This window comes from Scyliorhinus torazame, chromosome 9 (assembly GCF_047496885.1).
Source record: "Scyliorhinus torazame isolate Kashiwa2021f chromosome 9, sScyTor2.1, whole genome shotgun sequence".
Classification (NCBI taxonomy): Eukaryota; Metazoa; Chordata; class Chondrichthyes; order Carcharhiniformes; family Scyliorhinidae; genus Scyliorhinus; species Scyliorhinus torazame.
Genome location: NC_092715.1, coordinates 115,418,689 through 115,439,758, shown reverse-complemented (window position 1 = coordinate 115,439,758; position 21,070 = coordinate 115,418,689). Strand labels below are relative to the sequence as shown.

The 21,070-nt window shown below is 41.9% G+C and overlaps 1 protein-coding gene across 3 annotated transcripts in view; it reads left to right on the top strand.

Moving 5' to 3' along the window:
• fbxl17 (F-box and leucine-rich repeat protein 17) overlaps window positions 1-21,070 on the top strand; it is a 1,158,180-nt gene that overhangs the window by 454,891 nt on the left and 682,219 nt on the right. For all 3 annotated transcript variants that reach the window (XM_072516397.1, XM_072516398.1, XM_072516396.1), the window contains one exon: window positions 1,256-1,386. In XM_072516397.1, the coding sequence (XP_072372498.1) occupies window positions 1,256-1,386 (131 nt within the window). The remainder of the gene's footprint in view (window positions 1-1,255; window positions 1,387-21,070) is intronic.

Sequence of the window (21,070 nt, the reverse complement as noted above, 5' to 3'; positions counted from 1 at the left end):
TGTATTTGAATTAATGGGTGCTAAGATGTTCACTATGTTTTAAAAAGGTTAACTTGAGTTCATAGAATAAACATTGTTTTGTTTTTAAAAATACTTTTCCATTTCTGCTCTACCACACCTGTAGAGTGGGCCGTGTGCTCCCCCATACCACAATCTATGAAAAGTTGTGGGTCAGGTGAACTCCATGATACACTTTGGGGTTCTCTGAATTCTGGCCCAGAACAAAAGCTTATAATAATCTGGATCAAAACTAACAATCACTTGAACAAACTAAGGAAAGCCTTGTGAAGGAACAAGGGGACATGCTGAAAGTGGGATGAAGTGCCAAAGCTGGAAGAGGACCAGGTGTGATTTGGTGATAAGAACCACACCTCTCCATGGCAATGGTCTGGATGAGGCAAGGAGTGAAAAATACATCCAGATGGAGTGAATGCAATTCGGGGAAAGTTGCGATCATCCCTTAGCAGGTTTCCATCAAGATCACGATATTGACACAATCATACACAATCATACAGAATAAGCTCATGGATTCAAGAATCTTGTTTGAGTGAATGGACATTCTGGAGGGAGATGTGAAGAGATGTACAAAATAGCTGAACTGGCAGAGTTCATAGGACCAACAATGGGAGGGGCAAGTTGAATGGAGTGGAGGTTGGCCAAGTTTGGAAGGGAGTGGGATGGGGTAGTTGAAATTACTGCTTGTAAGGAGGCAGTGATTCATGCCTCAATGGGCCTCTCTGAATGCTGAGAGGCAGAGTGTGATTCTGCAGTTTTATCTAAGAGAGAATTGGGTCTGAGCTGTCGTCAGGAGGGGAGGAAGCTTGCTAAGAACTGAAGGTTTGGGGAAGGGCCTAGAGAAGGTAGAGGACTGAGAGGGGAGTGCTGAAAAGATGCATGATGGCAAGAAAAAGCTGTTGACTTTATTAAACACCCATTTATGACATCAGTAAATGGGAGCTTAGAAATACATATTATATTGTATTTATAACACAGAAATGGGCTATTTAGCTCAGCTGGTCTGTGTTGGTGTTGATGATCTGCACAAGTTGTCTTCTAATTTATTTCATCTAACCCTATTCTACTTTTTTTTCCTCCTCAAATACTCCTCAGATGCACCAAGCTGTTTGCCTCAGTTGGCGCATGAAAAAAATGTCATGTGAATCATTTGAGATTACCTGATACAGTTACTTTATTATGTTTACAAAATGAGTCTGTAGTGATCTGTTTTCATCATTATTTTCCTTTCCTTCCTAAGCTGAAGGAGCTCGCCAGTTTGGACCTGCGCCACATAACTGAACTTAATAACGAAACCGTAATGGAGGTGGTGAAGAGATGCAAAAACCTAAGCTCACTGAATCTATGTTTGAACTGGAGCATTAATGACAGGTACAACTGTACTTTTTAGTGTGTGCATTAGGTTAATATAAAAAATGCAAACTCCAACAAAAAAACGTAACAATTTTTATTGTTTTCCCATATATTTAGGCATTACCCTCTGCAGCCAAAATGAATTCTCATGCCATTGCATTAGTTTCCTTTCCAAAGTCACAGTGTGAACATCTGCATTTAAAAAATGGTCTTGAGTATTTGGTGAATCAATCATTTATAATTTTTAATTGACAAAGTCGTTGTCAAAATAAATATTTGCTAGATCATGAGTGAAAGCGACACAGCAACTGCTTCAAATTAGCTGAGATTACTAAGTAAAATCTGTACCATTTATTTTTTCCACTGGCTGTAATGGCTTGCATTTTGACTTAATTTGGATGTGTATTGTAGTAAGCTATGTGAACCATTTGATTTTTGTGAGATTGCATTATGTATGAGTTATTTTACTGGAGGTCTGTGAAGTAACCAGGAAACACTTTCATTGGTTTATAAATACTGTGGGGGTGAAATTGATCACCTTTATTTTCCAGGGAAGCCAGTGGAAAGGAAAGTTGAATGATATGTAAAACTGACTGCTCATTCGCTATTGCCTTTTTTTTAACACTACAATCAAGTCCAGTATCACCTCTTGTGATTGTGCCCATTCCCTGCAACACAGATTTTATCATGAAACAAAAACAAATTGTGCAGTGTGAAACTTCAAGACAATGTTTATGAACTGGTTGCAAGTCTCCAGCTTTTAAGATATAATAGGGCCTGCTTGATAAAAATTGTAACTAAACATCCATAGTTGATACATTTTTGTGTGTTTCTTTTACTAATTTACCCATCCTTTAAAAAATGAGACCTGGTTTGTCCAAATACATTTCCAACTGAGCAGTTTCAGCTTTCATCTGTTTTTGAGGCATTCTGTAATTGTTCTGTCAGTAGTTCTTGACTTTCATCCCTCAGGTTCACAGGACTTTTTGAAAAGATATTTTGTAGATTTATACATATAAAACAGCAACTTAGAAAATCTTGAAAAAGGAACTGTGAAAATATGTTTCAAGGGGGTAATCAGGGTAATGTAACAGGTTATATGCTTTCACTCCAGGATCGTGGTTCAGGTCTAGCTCAGATGAATAGGATAAACATTTCTCTTCCACTCATGAAGACTTCTTCCTGGGCTAAAGTTTGGGAACAGAAGTGTCCATTTTCAAGTGTCCATTCTTTCTGTGCGCATATTTCTGTACAAAATATTTGGTGAGAAGCAGATGGAATGGGGACACTGGAATTATTCTCATTTAGCACACAAATGCCTCATGTGAGGATTCACATGATAACAGTAAGGAACATTGATCATAGCTCATTTTCCCCTCCGTAGCTCATTGAGACTAAAGCCAGTTAAAGCGTTTAGACTGTCATCCACTAACTTCACAGAGACTGATACTGACCTATTCTTTATGGCTCAGCTGTTAACTGACTACATTTGCCGAGCTCTTGATGGTGGTGTTGCTTGATGTAAGGTGTTGGGTGTAGTTCAGTCTGTCTTATTAAATATTTGTAGTCTTAACTGGATCAGCAATACGCATTTATTAACTGTTAGAAACTGTATACAAAGGGACAGTCAAGGTCCAATCTAGGAACTGTCTCCATGTTTGCTTCTACACACGGGTCTGCCCAGCATATCACTGGCCCCCAGGTGTGGGTCATGTGTTCTCTTGTGTCATTTAGATACAGTGGTACTGTACTCAGTCCCATATTAATTTTTTGTGTTCCAGACCCTTATAGTACACAGTTAATTTTAAAGGCCTTGTGTGAAAGGAGTTTGTGTGCTTTCCATCAAGTTCCTCGCATGAAAGATTGATGGTCAATACTTTACTTGAGCACGTGAAATGTGGTGAAATCAGCCTCATTGGGGGACGACTCACGTTCTGTTTGTTGGGGGCTAAGAGCCCCTAATGTTGATGGTGATGGGGGAAGAACCCCCAATGCTTGTTGGGGAAGGTGGGGGCGTTTATTTTCTGTGCTAATCGGGCAGTCCATTATAAAGGGCACCCCGATCTCTGTGGCACCGGTCAGCCTTATCAGAGTTCATTTTAGGGACGCTAACATTCTGTGCTTCTTTTGCATCTTTCTGGTTCTTTTGTAGTCTGTAGCTCTACTGTAATTCTTTAGTAGAATTTTGATACATAAACAGTGAAAAGCGCTGCTTTAAAAATAGTTTAAAATTTCTGAAGCTTTAATACTGCAACCATATGGCGGAATAGTTCCAAATTTTTTCCAGAGTGACAGGCTGTAACTGAAACCCGGCATGTAACTCTCCATCTACACAGCCAAGGTTTTACTACAGATTTTGAGCCACTCTGGGGAAAAGAAAATTCAGAGGGTGTGGTTTCTGCCATCATGGGGGTGGGGGGGGGGGAGGAGATCTAAACCTGTTGGACATCACATCAGCGAGGTTTGAATATTCAGTCAGGGGGATCATATGATGGGGGTGGGAGCTCAGTAATGAGATTAAAATTCATGTAAATCTATAAAAATGAGGCTCTCGTCCTTTGTGGACGTGAACCTCGTTACGCCACTGGTGAGGGGCATGGAAAATCTGGAAACGAGATCTCGCCAGTGTGGATCCCGTTTCCCGATTCTCGTGAGATTTTGCACTGCATTGCCATTCTCGCTGACGGTGAATGTGGTACAAAGCGTGCACACTATGACAAATATTCATGTTTCCCAGGATACATTGCACATTGCTATAAATGCCCTCCTGAAGGTGGAAATTGAAGTATGATGGATTTTTAAAGTAAGAGGATTACATTTATGGGCAATTGGGGAAATTCATATATTTCACTCACAAATTCTTTCAACATAAATTGTTTCAGTAAGTTATGAAGATGTTTTTCATTGTATAGTGAGTGAAACATGTTTTATGATACATCTTTAGCGAATATTGAAGTTATATAAAATTAGAATCCATTATGTGAAAGAGGCCGTATTTCCTACACTATCTGATTAATGATTTTAGTAAAGTTGGATGTAATGTAGTGTTGGAGGGAATTTTGCAGAGTGAGAGGAAGTATATTGTAGCAGAGAAAGATTATTTCAGATTCTGGGGAGTGTGGTGGCGTAGTCGTCTGGTCACTTGACTAGTAATCCAGACTCTCAGCATAATTGTGAAATTTGGCTTCACTAAGAATCTGGAATTAATGATGACTATGAAACCATTGTCGTAAAAAACATCTGGTTCACTAATGTCCATTTAAGGCAGGAGATTTGCCTGCATGTGACTCCAGACCCACAGCAATGTGGTTGACTTAGATGACCTCTGAAATGGGGGATAGTTAGGGAAGGATAGGTGACCAATGCTGGCCCAACCAGCAACGCCCACAACCTGTGAATGATTTTTTTTAAAGTCCTGATGGGACTTTTGACTCAAACTGATTATTTTCAGTCTGTGAAGTAATAGATCTGCAGATTTTCAGGTGCACCCGGAACAGACCAACAATATAATTCACTATCGAGATGTTAGAGAAGAACCTTCTGCACGTTCCATGCTTCGCCTGATCTTGGCAGAAATTGCAAGTTGCAAATTTTTAAAAATTCAGTCACAGGATATGAGCATTACAAGTAAGGCCAGCATTTATTGCCCATCCCTTTGAGAAGTTGGTCATGAGCTGCCTTCTTGCAGTCCATGTAGTGAAGATATTCCCACATTGCTGCTTAGGTAGCGGTTCCAGGACTTTGACGCAGCAACAGTGAAGGAACAGTGATATATTTCCAAGTCAGGATGGTGGGTGATTTGGAGGGGAGCACCTCTTTTTTCCCTCTCGTTTTGCAGTATCACTGTGGTAAATGTAATTCTTGAACACAGTTGAATAGGTAATTTGGTTACTCATGTTGTAATAACTTCCACAAAACTCACGGGGATGACCCAAATGATCTCCCTCTGGGACTCGTGGAATATCAGCTCCCCCTCTGAGGGACGGGCCCTGAGCAGCTGGGGCTCATGAATCTAGTACTTAAATGCCAGCCCAGATTGGGACTGGCATGATCGGTAGCCCCGGTTGGGACCTTTGTGTTGTATGCCGCGTAGTGGCCTTTACTTTAGTTTCAAAATAAACCTTCATTTGTGCAACCTTCTCGGGACTCCTGAAGATTTTATACTGGCAGTGAGGAAAAACTAAGGCTGCAATTCTGGGCGTCCAGACTGCATTTGATCTCCTCCGCACTTGCGCAAGGTCAGATAATGAGAAAAATTCTACTTTTTGGAGTCTTGAGGCTTTTGACACAGGCGTGGAAGATTGGGGCCAGTATGGCGGAACGGATGCAGCATTTCTTTCAGGCAAATGCAATTATAGGAGATAATTGAGAAAAGGTAGTACTCGTGAATAACTGCAGAGCCTCCCAACCTTTAGTCTGATCAAGAGCCTTACCTCCCCAGCGGCCCGAGATTCAAAGACCTCCGATGAGCTGGTAGCACTTGTTGCAGACCATTACGACTTAAAACCGTCGGTGATAGTGCAGAGGTACCGGATCAACACGGTCAGGCGAACCCCTGGGGAGTCCGTCACAGGATTCCTGACCTGCCTACACAAGCTGGCCGAACATTGTGACTATGGGCCATCCCTTCTAGAGATGTTGCGATGCCGCCCTTTGTGTGGCATAAACAACATGGCGACCCGCCGTAAATTGCTGGCAGAACCTTCTTTGGACTTGAAAAGGGCCATAGAATTATCCCTCTCCATGTGAAAACACCGAAAAAGGAGTCCAGGAACTCCAGGGCTCCATGGATATAGATGTACATAGCATTGGCTGCGCCACATTCTGGTGAATAAAGCCCCCCCCCCCCAAGTACAGATCCTATGGGACCCAATTGCCACCATAGTAATGTCGTGGTCAGACCCACTGGCCATGAGATACAGCAGCCCGATGAGACATCTCTCCTGAGCTTCAGAAGGCAGACTCACAACGGTGCTGAACTTATGGTAGCAGGAACTATGGGGGCCGGGAATGCCAGAAACGATGGCGAGCGTGTTGTCCTTGTCAGGTGACATGTCTATCCAAAGCCAGGGCTTTACACTTAGTACAACCTGATGAGGAAGGTTGCATACAGCTAAATTGCATCATGGCACCAGAAGTAGTCATCATCAAGACCATCATCCAGATAAATAACCACCTACTAGAGTTGGAAATAGATATAGGGACTGCGGTCTTGGTCATTGGACAGCAAACATACCGGAAGGTCCGTACAGGGATCCAACATCTGGGCCTAAAGGACACAAAGGCACGTTTGGTGACATATACTGGAGAGCAATTAACCATTAATTTTGTATTTATTTTTACTTTTTTAAATTTGAGAGTACCCAATTAATGTTTTCCAATTAAGGGGCAATTTAGCATGGCCAATCCACCTGCCCTGCACATCTTTGGGTTGTGGGGGTGAAACCCACACAAACACGGGGAGAATGTGCAAACTCCACACGGACAGTGACCGAGAGCCGGGATCGAACCTGGGACCTCGGCGCCGTGAGACACGGGGCTAACCCACTGCACCACCGTGCTGCCCTGCAATTAACCATAAATGACGACTCTGGTTACCCATGGGCAGCAATCAGATCGCCTGCCACCGATAGTGATTCAGGGGCCCGGACCCAGTCTGTTGGGCTGTGACTGGTTACAGAGGCTCCGCTTGGACTGGCAGCAGATTTTTAAAATGGGCACAGCGGGTTATATGAGGTCCTGGGAAAATACCTAGATATTTTCCAAAATGATTTAGGGATGTTAAAGGGCGCCATGGCCAAAGTTTACGTGGACCCAGAAACACAATTCAAGTATTTCAGCGCCCACCCAGTGTAATACAACCTACTGTTGAAAGTGGACGACTACCTCAATCAGCTGGTAAATTTGGGGATTATTCACCCAGTTCAATTCGCGGAGTGGGCAGCACCAATGGTCCTGGTGGTGATGCCAGACAAGACCGTCAGCTTGTGTGTTGATTATAAAATGGCGGTGAACAAGGTGTCCCTGCTGGACGGGTACCCAATACTGTGCGTGGAGGACCTTTTACGCGAAGTTGGCTGGGGGTCATTCTTTCTCTAAGTTGGACATGAGCCACACATACCTCCAATTGGAGTTGGATACATCCAGGAAATGTGTGACCATCAATACCCACAGGGATTTTATGAATACAACAGGCTCCCTTTTGGAGTGTCATCCGCCTGTGCAATCAATCTTCCAGCGGGTTATGGAGAGCATCCTTCAAGGGCCCCCTAGGGTGGTAGTCTACCTGGACGATGTAATGATTACTGGAGGCACCGAGAAGGAACACCTAGACAATTTAGAAGAAGTCCTGTGCTGTTTCTCGGAGGCAGATGTTTGCCTGAAAAGGGCAAGTGCGTCTTCCAGGCGAGAGAGGTCGTGTATCTGGTGTACCGGGGTAGACGAGGACGGTTTACACCCGATGGAAAAGAAGGTTCGAGCTATCAAGCGGGCCTCCATGTCAGAGAATACAATGGAGCTAAGGTAATTCCGAGGGCTCATAAATTATTATGCAAAGTTCACTCCACATCTGGTGACTGTACTGGCACCGTTACATGCACTCTTAAAAATAATCAGAAATGGGCATGGAAGTCACCACAAGAGGAGGCATTTGCCAAACTAAAATGACAACTGTTGACTCTGTGCTACTAACACATTATGACCCTTCTACACCGGTTATAATCCAGTGCAATGCCTCCCCAAATGGCATTGGGGCGATGTTGTCCCATCACATGGATGACGGGACAGAGAGGCCGACAGACTATTCGTTGAGAACTTTGGCTGATGCAGAGCACAGGTACGCACAGATTGAAAAGAAAGGACTGTCTATAATTTTCGCTTTCAGAAACCTACATCACTACGTCTATGGTTGACACTTTGCAATCATCACGGACCTTTACTCGCCTCTTCAAAGAAGTCAACATGATACCACTGATAACATTGGCTAGGATCCAGTGATGGGCATTATTGTTGGCAGCATATGAGTATACCGTTGAATATTTCCCAGACGCCTAGATTGTGCACACGATTGCCCTTAGCCAATTCCCATTGCCGACCCCACCCACCCCCCAATCCCCGTCAGTAGTGGATGAAGCCGTGTTGCCGTTACATTTTATGGACATATTGCCTTTCACAGCCTTCCAAATACATGTGTGGACGCAAAATGATTTGACGTTGGTAAAGTTGCACCACGTTGTCCTACATGGGGGACTACAGGGAAAATTGCCTGAAGAATTGTGGGGTTTTCACAACTAAGCTCCAGGAATTTAGTGTTGAAGTCTACATTCTCCTGTTGGGAGCCCGAGTACTAGTTCTGAGGCCAGGCAGGAAAGCCATCCTACAGGACCTGCAGAACGAACATCCGTGGGTGTCCAAAATGAAGATGTTCACCAGGGCTACATGTGGTGGCCAGAAGCCGATGGTGACATTGAGATGTTTGCGCAGCAGTGTACAGCGTGCCAAGAGCATCAAAAGAATCTATCACCAGGCTCACTCCACCCCTGTGAGTGGCTAGGTCGGCCATGGGTGCGGTTGTATGCTGACTTCGCCAGGCCCACTTGAAATGGATAGATGTCTACCAGACTCTGACCAGAGAAGTTACGGCAGTCGTTCAGTGTCCATGGCATCCCGGAGGTGCTCATCACCGAGATCGACTCTCCTTTCACTAGTGAGGAATTCTCAAAGTTCATGCAGGCAAATGGAGTGAAACACATTTGAACGGCTCTGCACCACCCTTCTTCAAACTTCTTGGCTAAGCAGGAGGAACAGATTTTCAAGAAGGGCATGAAGATACAAGCCACAGGGCCATTTGACACTGTGAACATCTGGAATTTTGGGGACGGTGCTCAGTCAGGTTTGATTCCTGTTCAAATGGAGCTGGATTATTCCACCTAGTGTGTTATGGGTACTCTAGTTTGCGTCACTGATTTCAGGTTCAGATATTGAAAAAACAGGTAGTTGAATAGTCTGACAATGACCACATTCAGATAAGTATTGGTGAAATTATATAAAAAGCAAAAAGAAAATCTTTAAATACTGGAAATTAGTATTAAAAACAGTGGATGCTGTAAATGTGCAGAACTGACATCCTAGCAAATTAGAAATGAACAGGAAGAAACTGTTAAATTAAAGCCCATGTCACAACTGTAGATATTTCTATATAATTGTACAGTAATAACCAACAACAATCCAAAATTCGTAACAGATATCTTTTTCGGTGTCCTGGCTGCAATTAGCTGCATCCTGGCATTGTAATTTATCACTTGTATCCTTACATGGGCTGTCCTGCTGGAAAAATAATTCAGGAACATTCAAGTCTTGTACCAGCTTTTCCTCTTTAGCATTTAAATATCTCCAGGCAGTAATAGAATGGCTTTCTGCCACCCACCAGTTTTGATCCTTTTAAAATATTACAACTTTTATAGCCACATAGTGATGAATGCAAACATTATGTGTGCAAAGTATCCATTTGTCTGCCACAGTGCTGTCATTTCCAAACTCTCATAGAATAGTCATATTTCCCAGCAATGTACATTCAAAGACCAGTGAGTGATTCTGTCAGAGCATAATCGGCTTTATATTTTGAATGTCACATCGTACTGGGGTTTGGGAGGTGCGACAGAAAAATATGGTCTGATTATTTTCACTTGGGAATTAAACTCAAAAGATTATCTCCAACAGCAAAGGGAAAACTGCCATTTTTCCTCTCCTCCAAACAGCTCCAGTACATAGAACAGGGTCTGTCATTATTTTGGGAACCATTAAATCATTCATTATTCTTTTATATTACTCCACTAACCTTTGTAGATATTCCCCATATGTCCTATTAAACATGCAGAAGTACACAGTTAACTGCACACATCTGTTGCGGCTGGTGATGTGTCTGTTACCATTTTAATGTGGCAACAGTGAGAAATTGCAGATTTTGCGCCAAATTAGGGTTAGTTTTGACACTTTCTAACATTTCACATTGGAAGGTTTCTACATTTGAAAACCTTGGTTGAAAAGAATTATAAACACAGAACAATTGTGGACTTTGCTCGAGATGCTTTAACTTCCCATAATATGCACTGCAATACTATGATTTCAATTGTAGCCTTTTCCTTTTTGCAGTGAATTAATGTCTGTGGCTGCTGAGTTAACATCAGTAAACCTTGCACAATTTAATGATTTGTCTTTAAAGAGCTACCAACTTCTCCCTTAAAACCAATGACTTTTCGTCATTTAGTTTATGTTGGAAGTTAATGAACAAAGTAAAAGTGAATTAAAATAAATAAATCTTCTGTTTTAGAATGAGGTAAAATGGAATAGCCTAATGTAACCAGAATAAGTGCATAACTATTTAATGTTCTGAGTACTAGATTCTGAGATGAGTAACAAAATATATTTGAAGGGGTTTGATCCAAAGTTTTATATTATTTTGGTAAGATATAGAAGCCTAACTTTGTGATATTTAATGATGGTGTAATCATGTGATAGAAAATAGTTGTTATCACAAATAATTGAGCAAGGTGGATACTCAGTGAGACTTTGGTGTCCTCGTGCATGGGTCACTGAAAGTAAGTGCGCAGTTCCAGAAGGCTGTAAAAAAGGCAAATGGTATGTTGGCCTTCATAGCGAGAGGATTTGAGTCTAGGAAGAGGAATGTTTTACTCCCAAGTGTATAAGGCTTTGGTGAGGCCACACCTGGAGTATTGTGTGCAGTTTTGGTGTCCTTATCTGAGGAAGGATATGCTTGCTATGGCGGGTGCGCAGCTGGAGTTTACCAGGCTGATTCCTGGGATAGTGGGACAGTCATATGAGGAGTGACTAAGTGGGTTAGGATCACATTCATTGGAATTTAGAAGAGTGAGCAAGGATTTCATGGAAACTTATAAAAATCTAGACAGGGTAGATTCAGAAATAATGTTCCCGATGGTGTGAGCGTCCAGAACTAGGGGTCATAGTTTGAAGATATGGGGTAAACCTTTTAGGACTGAGGTGAGGAGATAGTTCTTCACCCAGAGATTGGTGACTGTGGAATTCATTTAAGTCCTGTTCCCAGTATTTCTGTTTAGTTTCATTTTCACTTTGCCATGCTTTTTTAAATTCCCAGCCCAGATGTTTATATAACCCAATGTTTGTTTCTGTCATGATGCTTTTTCTGCTCTTTTTGGATTGGATTGGATTTGTTTTTTGTCACGTGTACCGAGGTACAGTGAAAAGTATTCTTCTGCGAGCAGCTCAACAGATCATTAAGTACATGAGAAGAAAAGGGAATAAAAGAAAATACATAATAGGGCAACACAACATATACAATGTAACTACATAAGCACTGGCATCGGATGAAGCATACAGGGTGTGTTAATGAAGTCAGTCCATAAGAGGGTCATTTAGGAGTCTGGTAACAGTGGAGAAGAAGCTGTGTTAAGAACCACGCAGATGTTAAATGCAAGGGTATTCCAAAACCCAGAAGGATAACGTGGTCGCCGGTTCTGAGTGGTGTACATTTTCAATTTGGTATACTGTGCGAAAAGATGTGCAAACCAGGGAGGGATAGTCCAGTTGTTTTGTGATCAATTAATAAAGAATATTTATTGACTGAAAAGAAAAACACACAAGAAACACTTTAATACACTACAACAGTACAACTATACTGATGGCTATACACACACAGTGTTATATGAAGTTACCACTTTGTTCCCAACTACCTACGTTTTCTGTACTCTGCGACATCAACAGCTGTTCTGTTGTTCCCAAACAACATCATCCAATATTATATAACTCCATGCGCTAAATCCAATAATTACCACATACAGGTTATTTGTCCACATTTGGGAAAATAAGTCTTTACTTTCAATGAAGTGTAATCTTCTTGGTTTCGATTTGGGATTTTAACTATAACTTGTTTTCAGGGGAGACTGATCTCTGCAGCTGGATGTGGCTATGATGGTAGCTGTTGCTACTGTGTCTCTTTCTCTATGTATTGTGCCAATTTCCTCATCCCTCCACTTTGAAGTTAACTCTTCTGTGCTCCATTGTTGGGCAGCATGATAGCATAGTGGTTAGCACTATGGCTTCACAGCACCAGGGCCCCAGGTTCGATTCCCGGCTTGGGTCACTGTCGATGCGGAGTCTGCACGTTCTCCCCGTGGCTGCGTGGGTTTCCTCCGGGTGCTCCGGTTTCCTCCCACAATTCCCGAATGACGTGCTATTAGGTCATTTGGACATTCTGAATTCTCCCTCTGTGTACCCGATCAGGCGCTGGAATGTGGCAACTAGGGGCTTTTCACAGTAACTTCATTGCAGTGTTAATGTAAGCCTACTTGTGACAATAAAAATTATTCTTATAGTCACATAGGTAAACACTGCTTTTCTCACTGGTGTGCTAATTTACATATCAAAACCCCTTCAGACTGCTACCCTTATCAATTCCCCTTTTTATTTTATTTTATTCCAATTTATAATTTTCCCCAATTCTTACTAATTATGTATTTTTGTTATTGAAGCCTAAACACCCTTAAAACTCCTCAGGCTCCACTCCCAAGTGCTTCCCAAACTTTTTCCCACTACGATGCTATTTAGGTTTTGAAATGTAAACAGTTTGATGTCACATCTGGCTTTCCATAGTCATGTGGCTATGTAATTGAGAAGATACTAATGAAGTTCAGTTGTCTTTAATCATGAATCAATACTGAGTGAGTATAATTTTGTAAACATTCCAATCCCATCTCCAGTAGAAATGAAAGCGATATTTGTCAAAGATGGCTGTTTTTCCACTTGCAGTGGCAAAACTATGAGATTACAACAGCCTTAATTAAGCCTGAACTGATAAGAGTAGCCTTGCTGCTAACATTGCTGGGAAGGACTGCTCCATATTGTATACCAGCCTAAACCGAGCTGACAAGCAAAGAAAATGTACAGCAGAGATTTTGAACACCTTGAATGCACATTTTGATCCCTGAGTGAATGTTACATTTGGATGCTATGTATTAAACACTGGAGCTCAACGAGAGACAGAAACTATTGATCAACATTTGATCATAGTAACAGTTTGCAGAATCATGTGAATTCGGACAGCTAAAAGCAGAACTGAATAACGATGGATTAGTTTCAGGCGTACGTGACCCCTCAGTGAGAGCAAGTCCATTGAGAAATGCAAAACTGACATTAAGGAAAGCGCTAGACATGTGTCAAAATGCAGAACTTGCGAACTGTCTGCTGGAGCATATGTTGGGCAGAACAGGCCAGGAGACGCATTGTGCTGAGAGACATACCAGGCCGAAAAAGTAGAGCAATCCCAGTCAGAGCGTAAGATGCAAATTGTGTGAAAGACTGCATACAAAGAAAAAGAAGGATGCCCAGAATGGGGAAAGCAGTGTGTCAGCTACAAGAAGCAGAATCATTTTGTATACGTGTTTGACTAGAAAGAAGCAAAACTAACCGATGCAGATGGACACTGGAGAGAAATCAACAGAAAACTGATTAAGAACGATATATGATACAACAACTGGGCTCCATCAAGTCTGTGGGTGATAAATGGTTTGTGACTGTTACAGTGATGACCGCAGTATCAAGTGAATAAGAAATGTAAAATAGAAACTGATGATCTTCACAGACCAGAAGTGACGCAACATGGCGATCCGATAATGAAACCCTCGAAAGTGAGGTTGAGGCTATATTTTGGCACTACACTCATAACGAGAGAACAAATTAGTCTGAGAGCCCAAAGCAACGTCTCGAAGGAAGATCTGGAGTTCCAGATTATTGATGGGATGCAATGGCTACTCATCTCTGCTGAAGAAAACCTAAAGCTTGGGCTCATTCGGGAGTGCAGGAGGCGAAAGAGGCCGATATTCTGGCCTTTGCGTCCCTAGTAGCCCGGCGTAGGATTTTACTCATGTGGAAGGAAGCGAAACCCCCCGGCGTGGAGGCCTGGATAAACGACATGGCAGGGTTCATAAAGCTGGAACGAATAAAATTTGCGCTGAGAGGATCGGATCAGGGGTTCTCCAGGCGGTGGCAACCGTTCCTTGACTATCTCGCGGAACGTTAAGGGAAGATAGAGTGACAGCAGCAGCAACCCGGGGGGGGGGAGCACTATTTTTTGTCACTTTGTTAGTTCACTATATTATTTAAATAATGTTATCTACCAGTTATTGTATTATTTTTATGTTGATTTGTAAAAACGGAAAAATATTGTTTGAAAAATTTAATAAAATATATATTTTTAAAAAGCTTGGGCTCATAAACCTAAATATGGCAACAGGGAAAAGAGAACAAAAGACCCCAGAAGGAAGGCAACAGAAAACCTCAGGCAGAGGGAAACATAAGACTCCAGAGCAAGGGAGACAATATTCAAGTTGACCACAAGACCACTCAGTGCAATAAAATGCATGAACCAAAGGTAAATGAAGCAGTTTTACTGGAAACTGTTCACATCAGAGTTGAACTGGAAGATTAGGGGCTGGCTAAACAGCTGGCTTGTAATGCAGAACAAGGCAGCAGCGCGGGTTCAATTCCCATACCGGCCTCCCCGAATAGGCACCGGAATGTGGCGACTCGGGTCTTTTCACAGTAACTTCATTGAAGCCAACTTGTGACAGAAAGTGATTATTATTATTATTATAAGCACAAGATTTGAGCTGAGTATATACCTTTGAATAAACACGGTAAATTGAAGTCTTCAATGAATTAAGATGTGCGAGATCTGAACCAACAAATGTCACAAAGATACCAAGAAGAAATAATAACCCTCAATTCCACAATTGGCAACTCAAAGCGGGGGTTAAAAAAAACTCAACCAGATATACAACCAGGCAGGGGCAGGGCAGGCAGAAAAGGCATGCAAAGACGTTGCAACCCTAAAAGTCACCATACCGAGTACAGAACTATCATTAATCTCAGAGATCCATGTGTCCCCAACAACCGCAATAGAGTAACAGTCAGTACAATAAGGGCCACAGGAACGACACTCACCGGACAAGGAACATCACTCAGATAAACTACCAGTGCCAACGCGCACACATACCATTAAGAGACCTGCACAATTTAAAGGCTATGTGTGCAATGCATGTGTGCATTGTTTGACTAATAAAACAAACAGCTGTTAATGCATGAGAACAGATGGGTAAGTTGGGTAACTCAGACACACAGGATGTTGCGCGCAAATGTGACTTATGTTCGCAAGGAAAAGGGGATGATTGTATCTTTTTTTCAGGATGAAAAGGGAGTGTTTGGGTTTTGAAATGTAATCAATATGATGTCACATCTGGCTTCCTGTTGTCATGTGACTGTGCCTGAGACTTAAGGCAGTTCAATAAAGATCTCTCACTGAGAAGACACTGATAAAGCTCTGCAGTGTTTAAATGTGAAACAGAACCCATTTTGAAGCTTGAAATTTTCCATGACTCCAGAGTGAGAGCCAGTTTGAGGGTGGGATTCGACAGAGTTATGAGATTGGATTGGGAGGGTGGGAGGTTCTGAGAAGGGGAAAGAGATAGTGAAGTATTAAATAGCAGGCCCTTTACCTTTCCATTGGCTATTTTTGGAGTAGGTATCAGACTTCAACAATTGATCAGGTAGGCCATACCCACCTGAAATAAACGGAGAATATTTAAACAAAACGTGTTTTTGAAAATGTAAATAAGTGAGGTTGTGCATGTGCTTGAGATGAAAACTTTTATGTTTCTTAACACTTTCAGAACAATTGATTTGAAGGGGGAAGCTGGGTCAAAACTACACAGTTTCTACAACTACACTGCCCGTTTTTGTAAAAGGAGAAAATAATTAACCCCAGGAGAATTTTGATTGACATTTTTTGAAAAAGTGCCATTTTTACTGCTGACATTGAAACCCTCAAGTCAGATCTCCCTCTCAGTTTGGCTAGCTCATTTAATGTTGATTGGTAATGTCCTGGAAATGCTTGATAGGAAACAGCAGGATATGGGCTTTGAGACCACTTGAGAGCTTTGAGATCACAGGAGCCCTTGGGAGCATGGGAATTTGCTGTCTCGGTCTTTTGGTGTGGTTTTTCAAGTCTAGAAACCTTCCAAGCAATATAAATCTCAGACTGTTTATATGTCAGCGACCCTGTTTATCACGGAGGTGCTTACTGTTGGTGACATCTTTGAAATGGCCATTTGGGAATGGAGACCCAATGTGAGAAATCAGTAGCAGTTATATATTTTTTAATAGTCTCATCAAAATTCTCTTAATCTTTTTTGTGATATGAAGGGGAGTACATTTGATAAAAATACTCCCTTGGACTTTCCTTTTTAACTTAATGCACAAAGTACTTTGTTCTTGGATATTAAACAGACTGAAATTGAATTCTACTTAATAAGGAATTTGCATTCCATTGAATATCTCCTATTTGTATAGAAGTCCCTGGATGATGTTCATTCACATGGGTAGGTCATCATCATTCAGTGTAGGTCTGTTGTGTGTGATGAATAAAGACATGTATTTGGCAACCGTCCATCAGTCAAATCTACCGTGCTTAGTAAGTTGAAGAGCAGATAGCAGAGGACAGGCTTGTCTGCTAGTATGCGAATATTGCACAGTCAATTCTTGGTCTGTCTGGCTGTTCGACAGCAACAACAGTGTCAAGGTCATAGTTATTTTGAACAGCTTTCCAGATACTCAGCCCTCAATTAGATATTTCAAAATGAAAACAAATAAACTTTGAATATTACTGAATTCTTTTATTTCAGTACTGTTTCCCTTAGGGTTTCAGATATCTCAAAAAGACCTGTTGCATATATTTGCGCTTCTACAACTGACAATCGAATGGCTTTGCTATTATGCATACCTTACAATAGAGACTATTGTCTGAAACCAGAATTAATTAATGAATTATACAGAGATCGATGGGAGTTCAACGTGTATGCATGTACAGATAATGTTTTTTAATGCAAAATCTATCAATACCTAGATTGCAATGAATCAAAAATGGCATATTCAGTAGATTACATGTGAATTACAAAGGCTGAATATGCTTTATGTTTACTTAAATACTGGCTGCCTGAGAAACCTCTGGGCCTTTTATGAAGACTGACAGAAATGCTTATGTGCTAATGGTTTTTGCCAAATGATAAATCGTGCACTGAAAGATTATACATTACTGTGTGTGCACTTTCCTATCTCCCACTAATCAGATCTACAACACTTAAAACAACAGTTGATGCCAGTAGTGTGTCTGCTTTCCACAGCACAGTGGCATAGTGGTTAGTATTGCTGCCTCACAGCGTCAGGGACCCAGGCTCAATTCTGGCCTTGGGTTACTGTGTGGGTTTCCTATGGGTGTTCCGGTTTCCTCCCACAGTCTAAAGATGTGCAGGTTAGGTGGGGTTACAGGAATTGGGCAGGTGAATGGGCTTTGATAGGGTGCTCTTTTGGAGGGTCAGTGCAGTCCCAACTAACATAATGGCGGCCTCCTGCACTGTTGGGATTCTATTGGATAAATAATGCGGCTTTGTTTTAGTTTATTTGTCTCACTATTGAGTGGCTTGGTAGAAATGTACAATCTTGACCAGATCCATGACTTGTTCTGATTGTTTTGCCGGCGGCTCTTAGCATCAAAGCCCATTCACCTGCCCAATTCCTGTAACCAGTTTGGCAAAGGCAACTGGAGTTGTGCAGTGAAAATCCTATGTAATAAAAATGGGAGTTGGCTTCATCATTCTCCATAAATCACTGAAGCCAATAATTGGGGCTAAAATTTAAAATAATGTTACTTTAAAGCTGGCATTAAGGGAAAGCATATATTTGTAGGTCTCCCAGTATTACTGAGAGAATGGAATATGAAACAACAACTGTGAACTACATACAAATTGAGTTTGTCAGAAAATGTGCTATTTATATCTTTGCATTTTGTCTAACATCTTTTGCCTCCTTTGTTTCCGTGTTCTGTTCTAAACCAGTGGTGCTCAGCAGGGGATGCAGTCAAAGCAATATGCATTGAGGAGGGGTTACACAGGATGCGCTGAAGGGGTGAAGGGAGTAAAACAGCCAATACTGCTCCGCATTTGCTGAATGGTGGAGAAGAACAGGACCCAGTTCTCACCAGCAGAGAGCAGTTGGAGATGTCACTCTGGGCAAGAACACTGGAGCTGATAGAGAGCAGTTGAAAGCAGGACCTTGCACTCCTGAGGGAGAGGAATGGGATCTTTGAAGAGCAGTAGGAGTTGGTACTCTGTTGAATGGGTTGGATTGGAGAGGGGTGGGGGCTAGTGAAGAGCAGAAAGCCACTCGGGAGTGAGGTAGAGCACAGGGAAAAGATACTCTAGGTGGAGAGTGAGAGAACCCAGAACTAAGCTCAGTGGGGTAGAATTGCAAGTGCTGACTCTGAGGCTCAGCAGGACAGAGTAGTGGGGAGACAATTAGAGCTGTTGCACAGAGGGATTCAAATTCAACGTTCCCTAGAGGGCGGGGAAGACCTCAGGGGTGTGCCATAGTTCTAGTTCAATATGAATTTCTATGCGTAAGTTGAAATTTTACCACCTGAGCCACAATTTGTAAACACACGTGTGAACACACACATGCCCAGAATAAAAACGCAACACATATCCGTTTACAGGATGATAAACGGAAGTAGTTGAACTGTGTTAAAAATCTTTACTGTTTATATATCCTTCTACTGGAACATAAAGATGAAACTTTGCACAAAACAGACTTTCCCACCGGGAAGCAACACATAATAATGCCAAAGTATAAAAGCAGAGGGGAACGGGAAAATATATAAATTATAACTTCAAAGTTTGCTGAAATTTCAAAACATTCTTGGGATTAAATAAATTCAGTTCTGGATTTCAGTGATTATATGATACCTTTAATGTGATAAAACATCCCAAGAAAGGACAGTCTTTGGCTTTTACTATTCAGTGCATCAAAAACAACAGTCACAAAATACAACCTCATAATACCAGGCACACTGGTTTTAGGTTGAAGAATTCTTCTTATATTGCAAAACTGCTTATAATTTATGCTTTGAGAAGTCTCCTTTTACTGTATAATGTGCAGTCTCTATATAATTTAAAGTTTTGCATCTGTGCAAGGGCACAGGTCGGAATTTTCCAGCTGTTTTTGCCAGTGGGATCTTCCAGTCCCACCAATGGCGACCCCAAGCCACCGGAGGTGTTCAGAACGGAAACCTCGTTGACAGCGGGGGAATCTTCTGATCCTGCCGGTTGCAGGCTACCTCTGCTACAGGGCATGAAAGTGGTGCTGTGTATTGGTATTTTCATGGGGTGAAGTTTGGCTTATCTTTCATATTTCTTTAACACATTCAAAAAGGCAGTTGCTAACACACTACATTTCAGCATTGATGAAAACTTTCTGTTGAAAAAAGGAAGCATTTGACCTTGAAAACAGAATTGAGAAAACTTAATAGTTCAACTCGTTTCCACTTTGAATTAAAATTTTCCCCGCTCCCCACCCAAAAGCTATTTTAGGAACCACTGCCCTGGACTGTTTACTTCATTGTCTCACCCAGCCACTTCCCGGCAGCTAATACATTTCTTTGGGAATCCGCCCTGGTGGTCCTATTTACCAAAATGAGTAATTTGGCTTCCTTTTTGGAACTCACATTGTTGCAATAATTTTTAATTAAGATGGTTGCAGCACACCACTCCTGTGGTTTTCTAGCACTTTAAAAAGAACCTTTTGTGTTGGTTTTGCACTTTGGCATTGGGAGTGGCACCTCTGTGAAGTTGTTGAATATGCACAAAGTGGCAAGACCATCAGTACGCTGCCCAAATAAAGAAGAACGCTGCAACTGGGAGGACTGAAGAGGAGCAGGCAGTACCCTTGATAGAAGTGGCAGCGACACCAGAGAGCTACTACAGAGATAATTCAAAGAAGTAATGAATTGGCAAAGTACTGACGAACAATAATCTTAAACAACAGCAAATAACATGAATCAGTATGTTGGTAAAACAGACAAAGATTGCTGTTTTTGCATCACTAAAATTTTGAGTGCACGTTGACTTGAAAATGTCAGGAGTCAGTTCCCAATCCAGCGCCAGAACACTGGGTGGGAGAAACTGTGCAGTGATCTATGTCATGCTATTTTGGCTTTGGTGTTAACTACAGCGGAATTATATTCTATTTAGAACATAGAACAGTACAGCATAGTACAGGCCCTTCGGCCCATAATGTTGTGCTGACCATTTATCCTAATCTAAGATCAACCTAACCTACACCCCTTCAATTTACTGCTGTCCATGTGCCTGTCCAAGAGTCGCTTAAATGTCCCTAATGACTCAGACTCCACCACCTCTGCTGGCAGTGCATTCCACACACCCACCACTCTCTGTGTAAAGAACCTACCTCTGACACCTCCACTATACCTTCCTCCAATCACCTTAAAATAATGTCCCCTCGTGACAGCCATTTCCACCCTAGGGAAAAATCTCTGGCTATCCACTCTTATCCATGCCTCTCATCACCTTGTACACCTCTATCAAATCACCTCTCTTCCTTCTTCGCTCCAGTGAGAAAAGCCCTAGCTCCCTCAACCTTTCTTCATAAGACATGCCCTCCAGTCCAGGCAGCATCCTGGTAAATCTCCTCTGCACGTTCTCCAAAGCATCCACATCCTTCCTATAATGAGGCGACCAGAACTGGACACAATATTCCAAGTGTGGTCTAACCAGTGTTTTATAAAGCTGCAGCAAAACCTCGC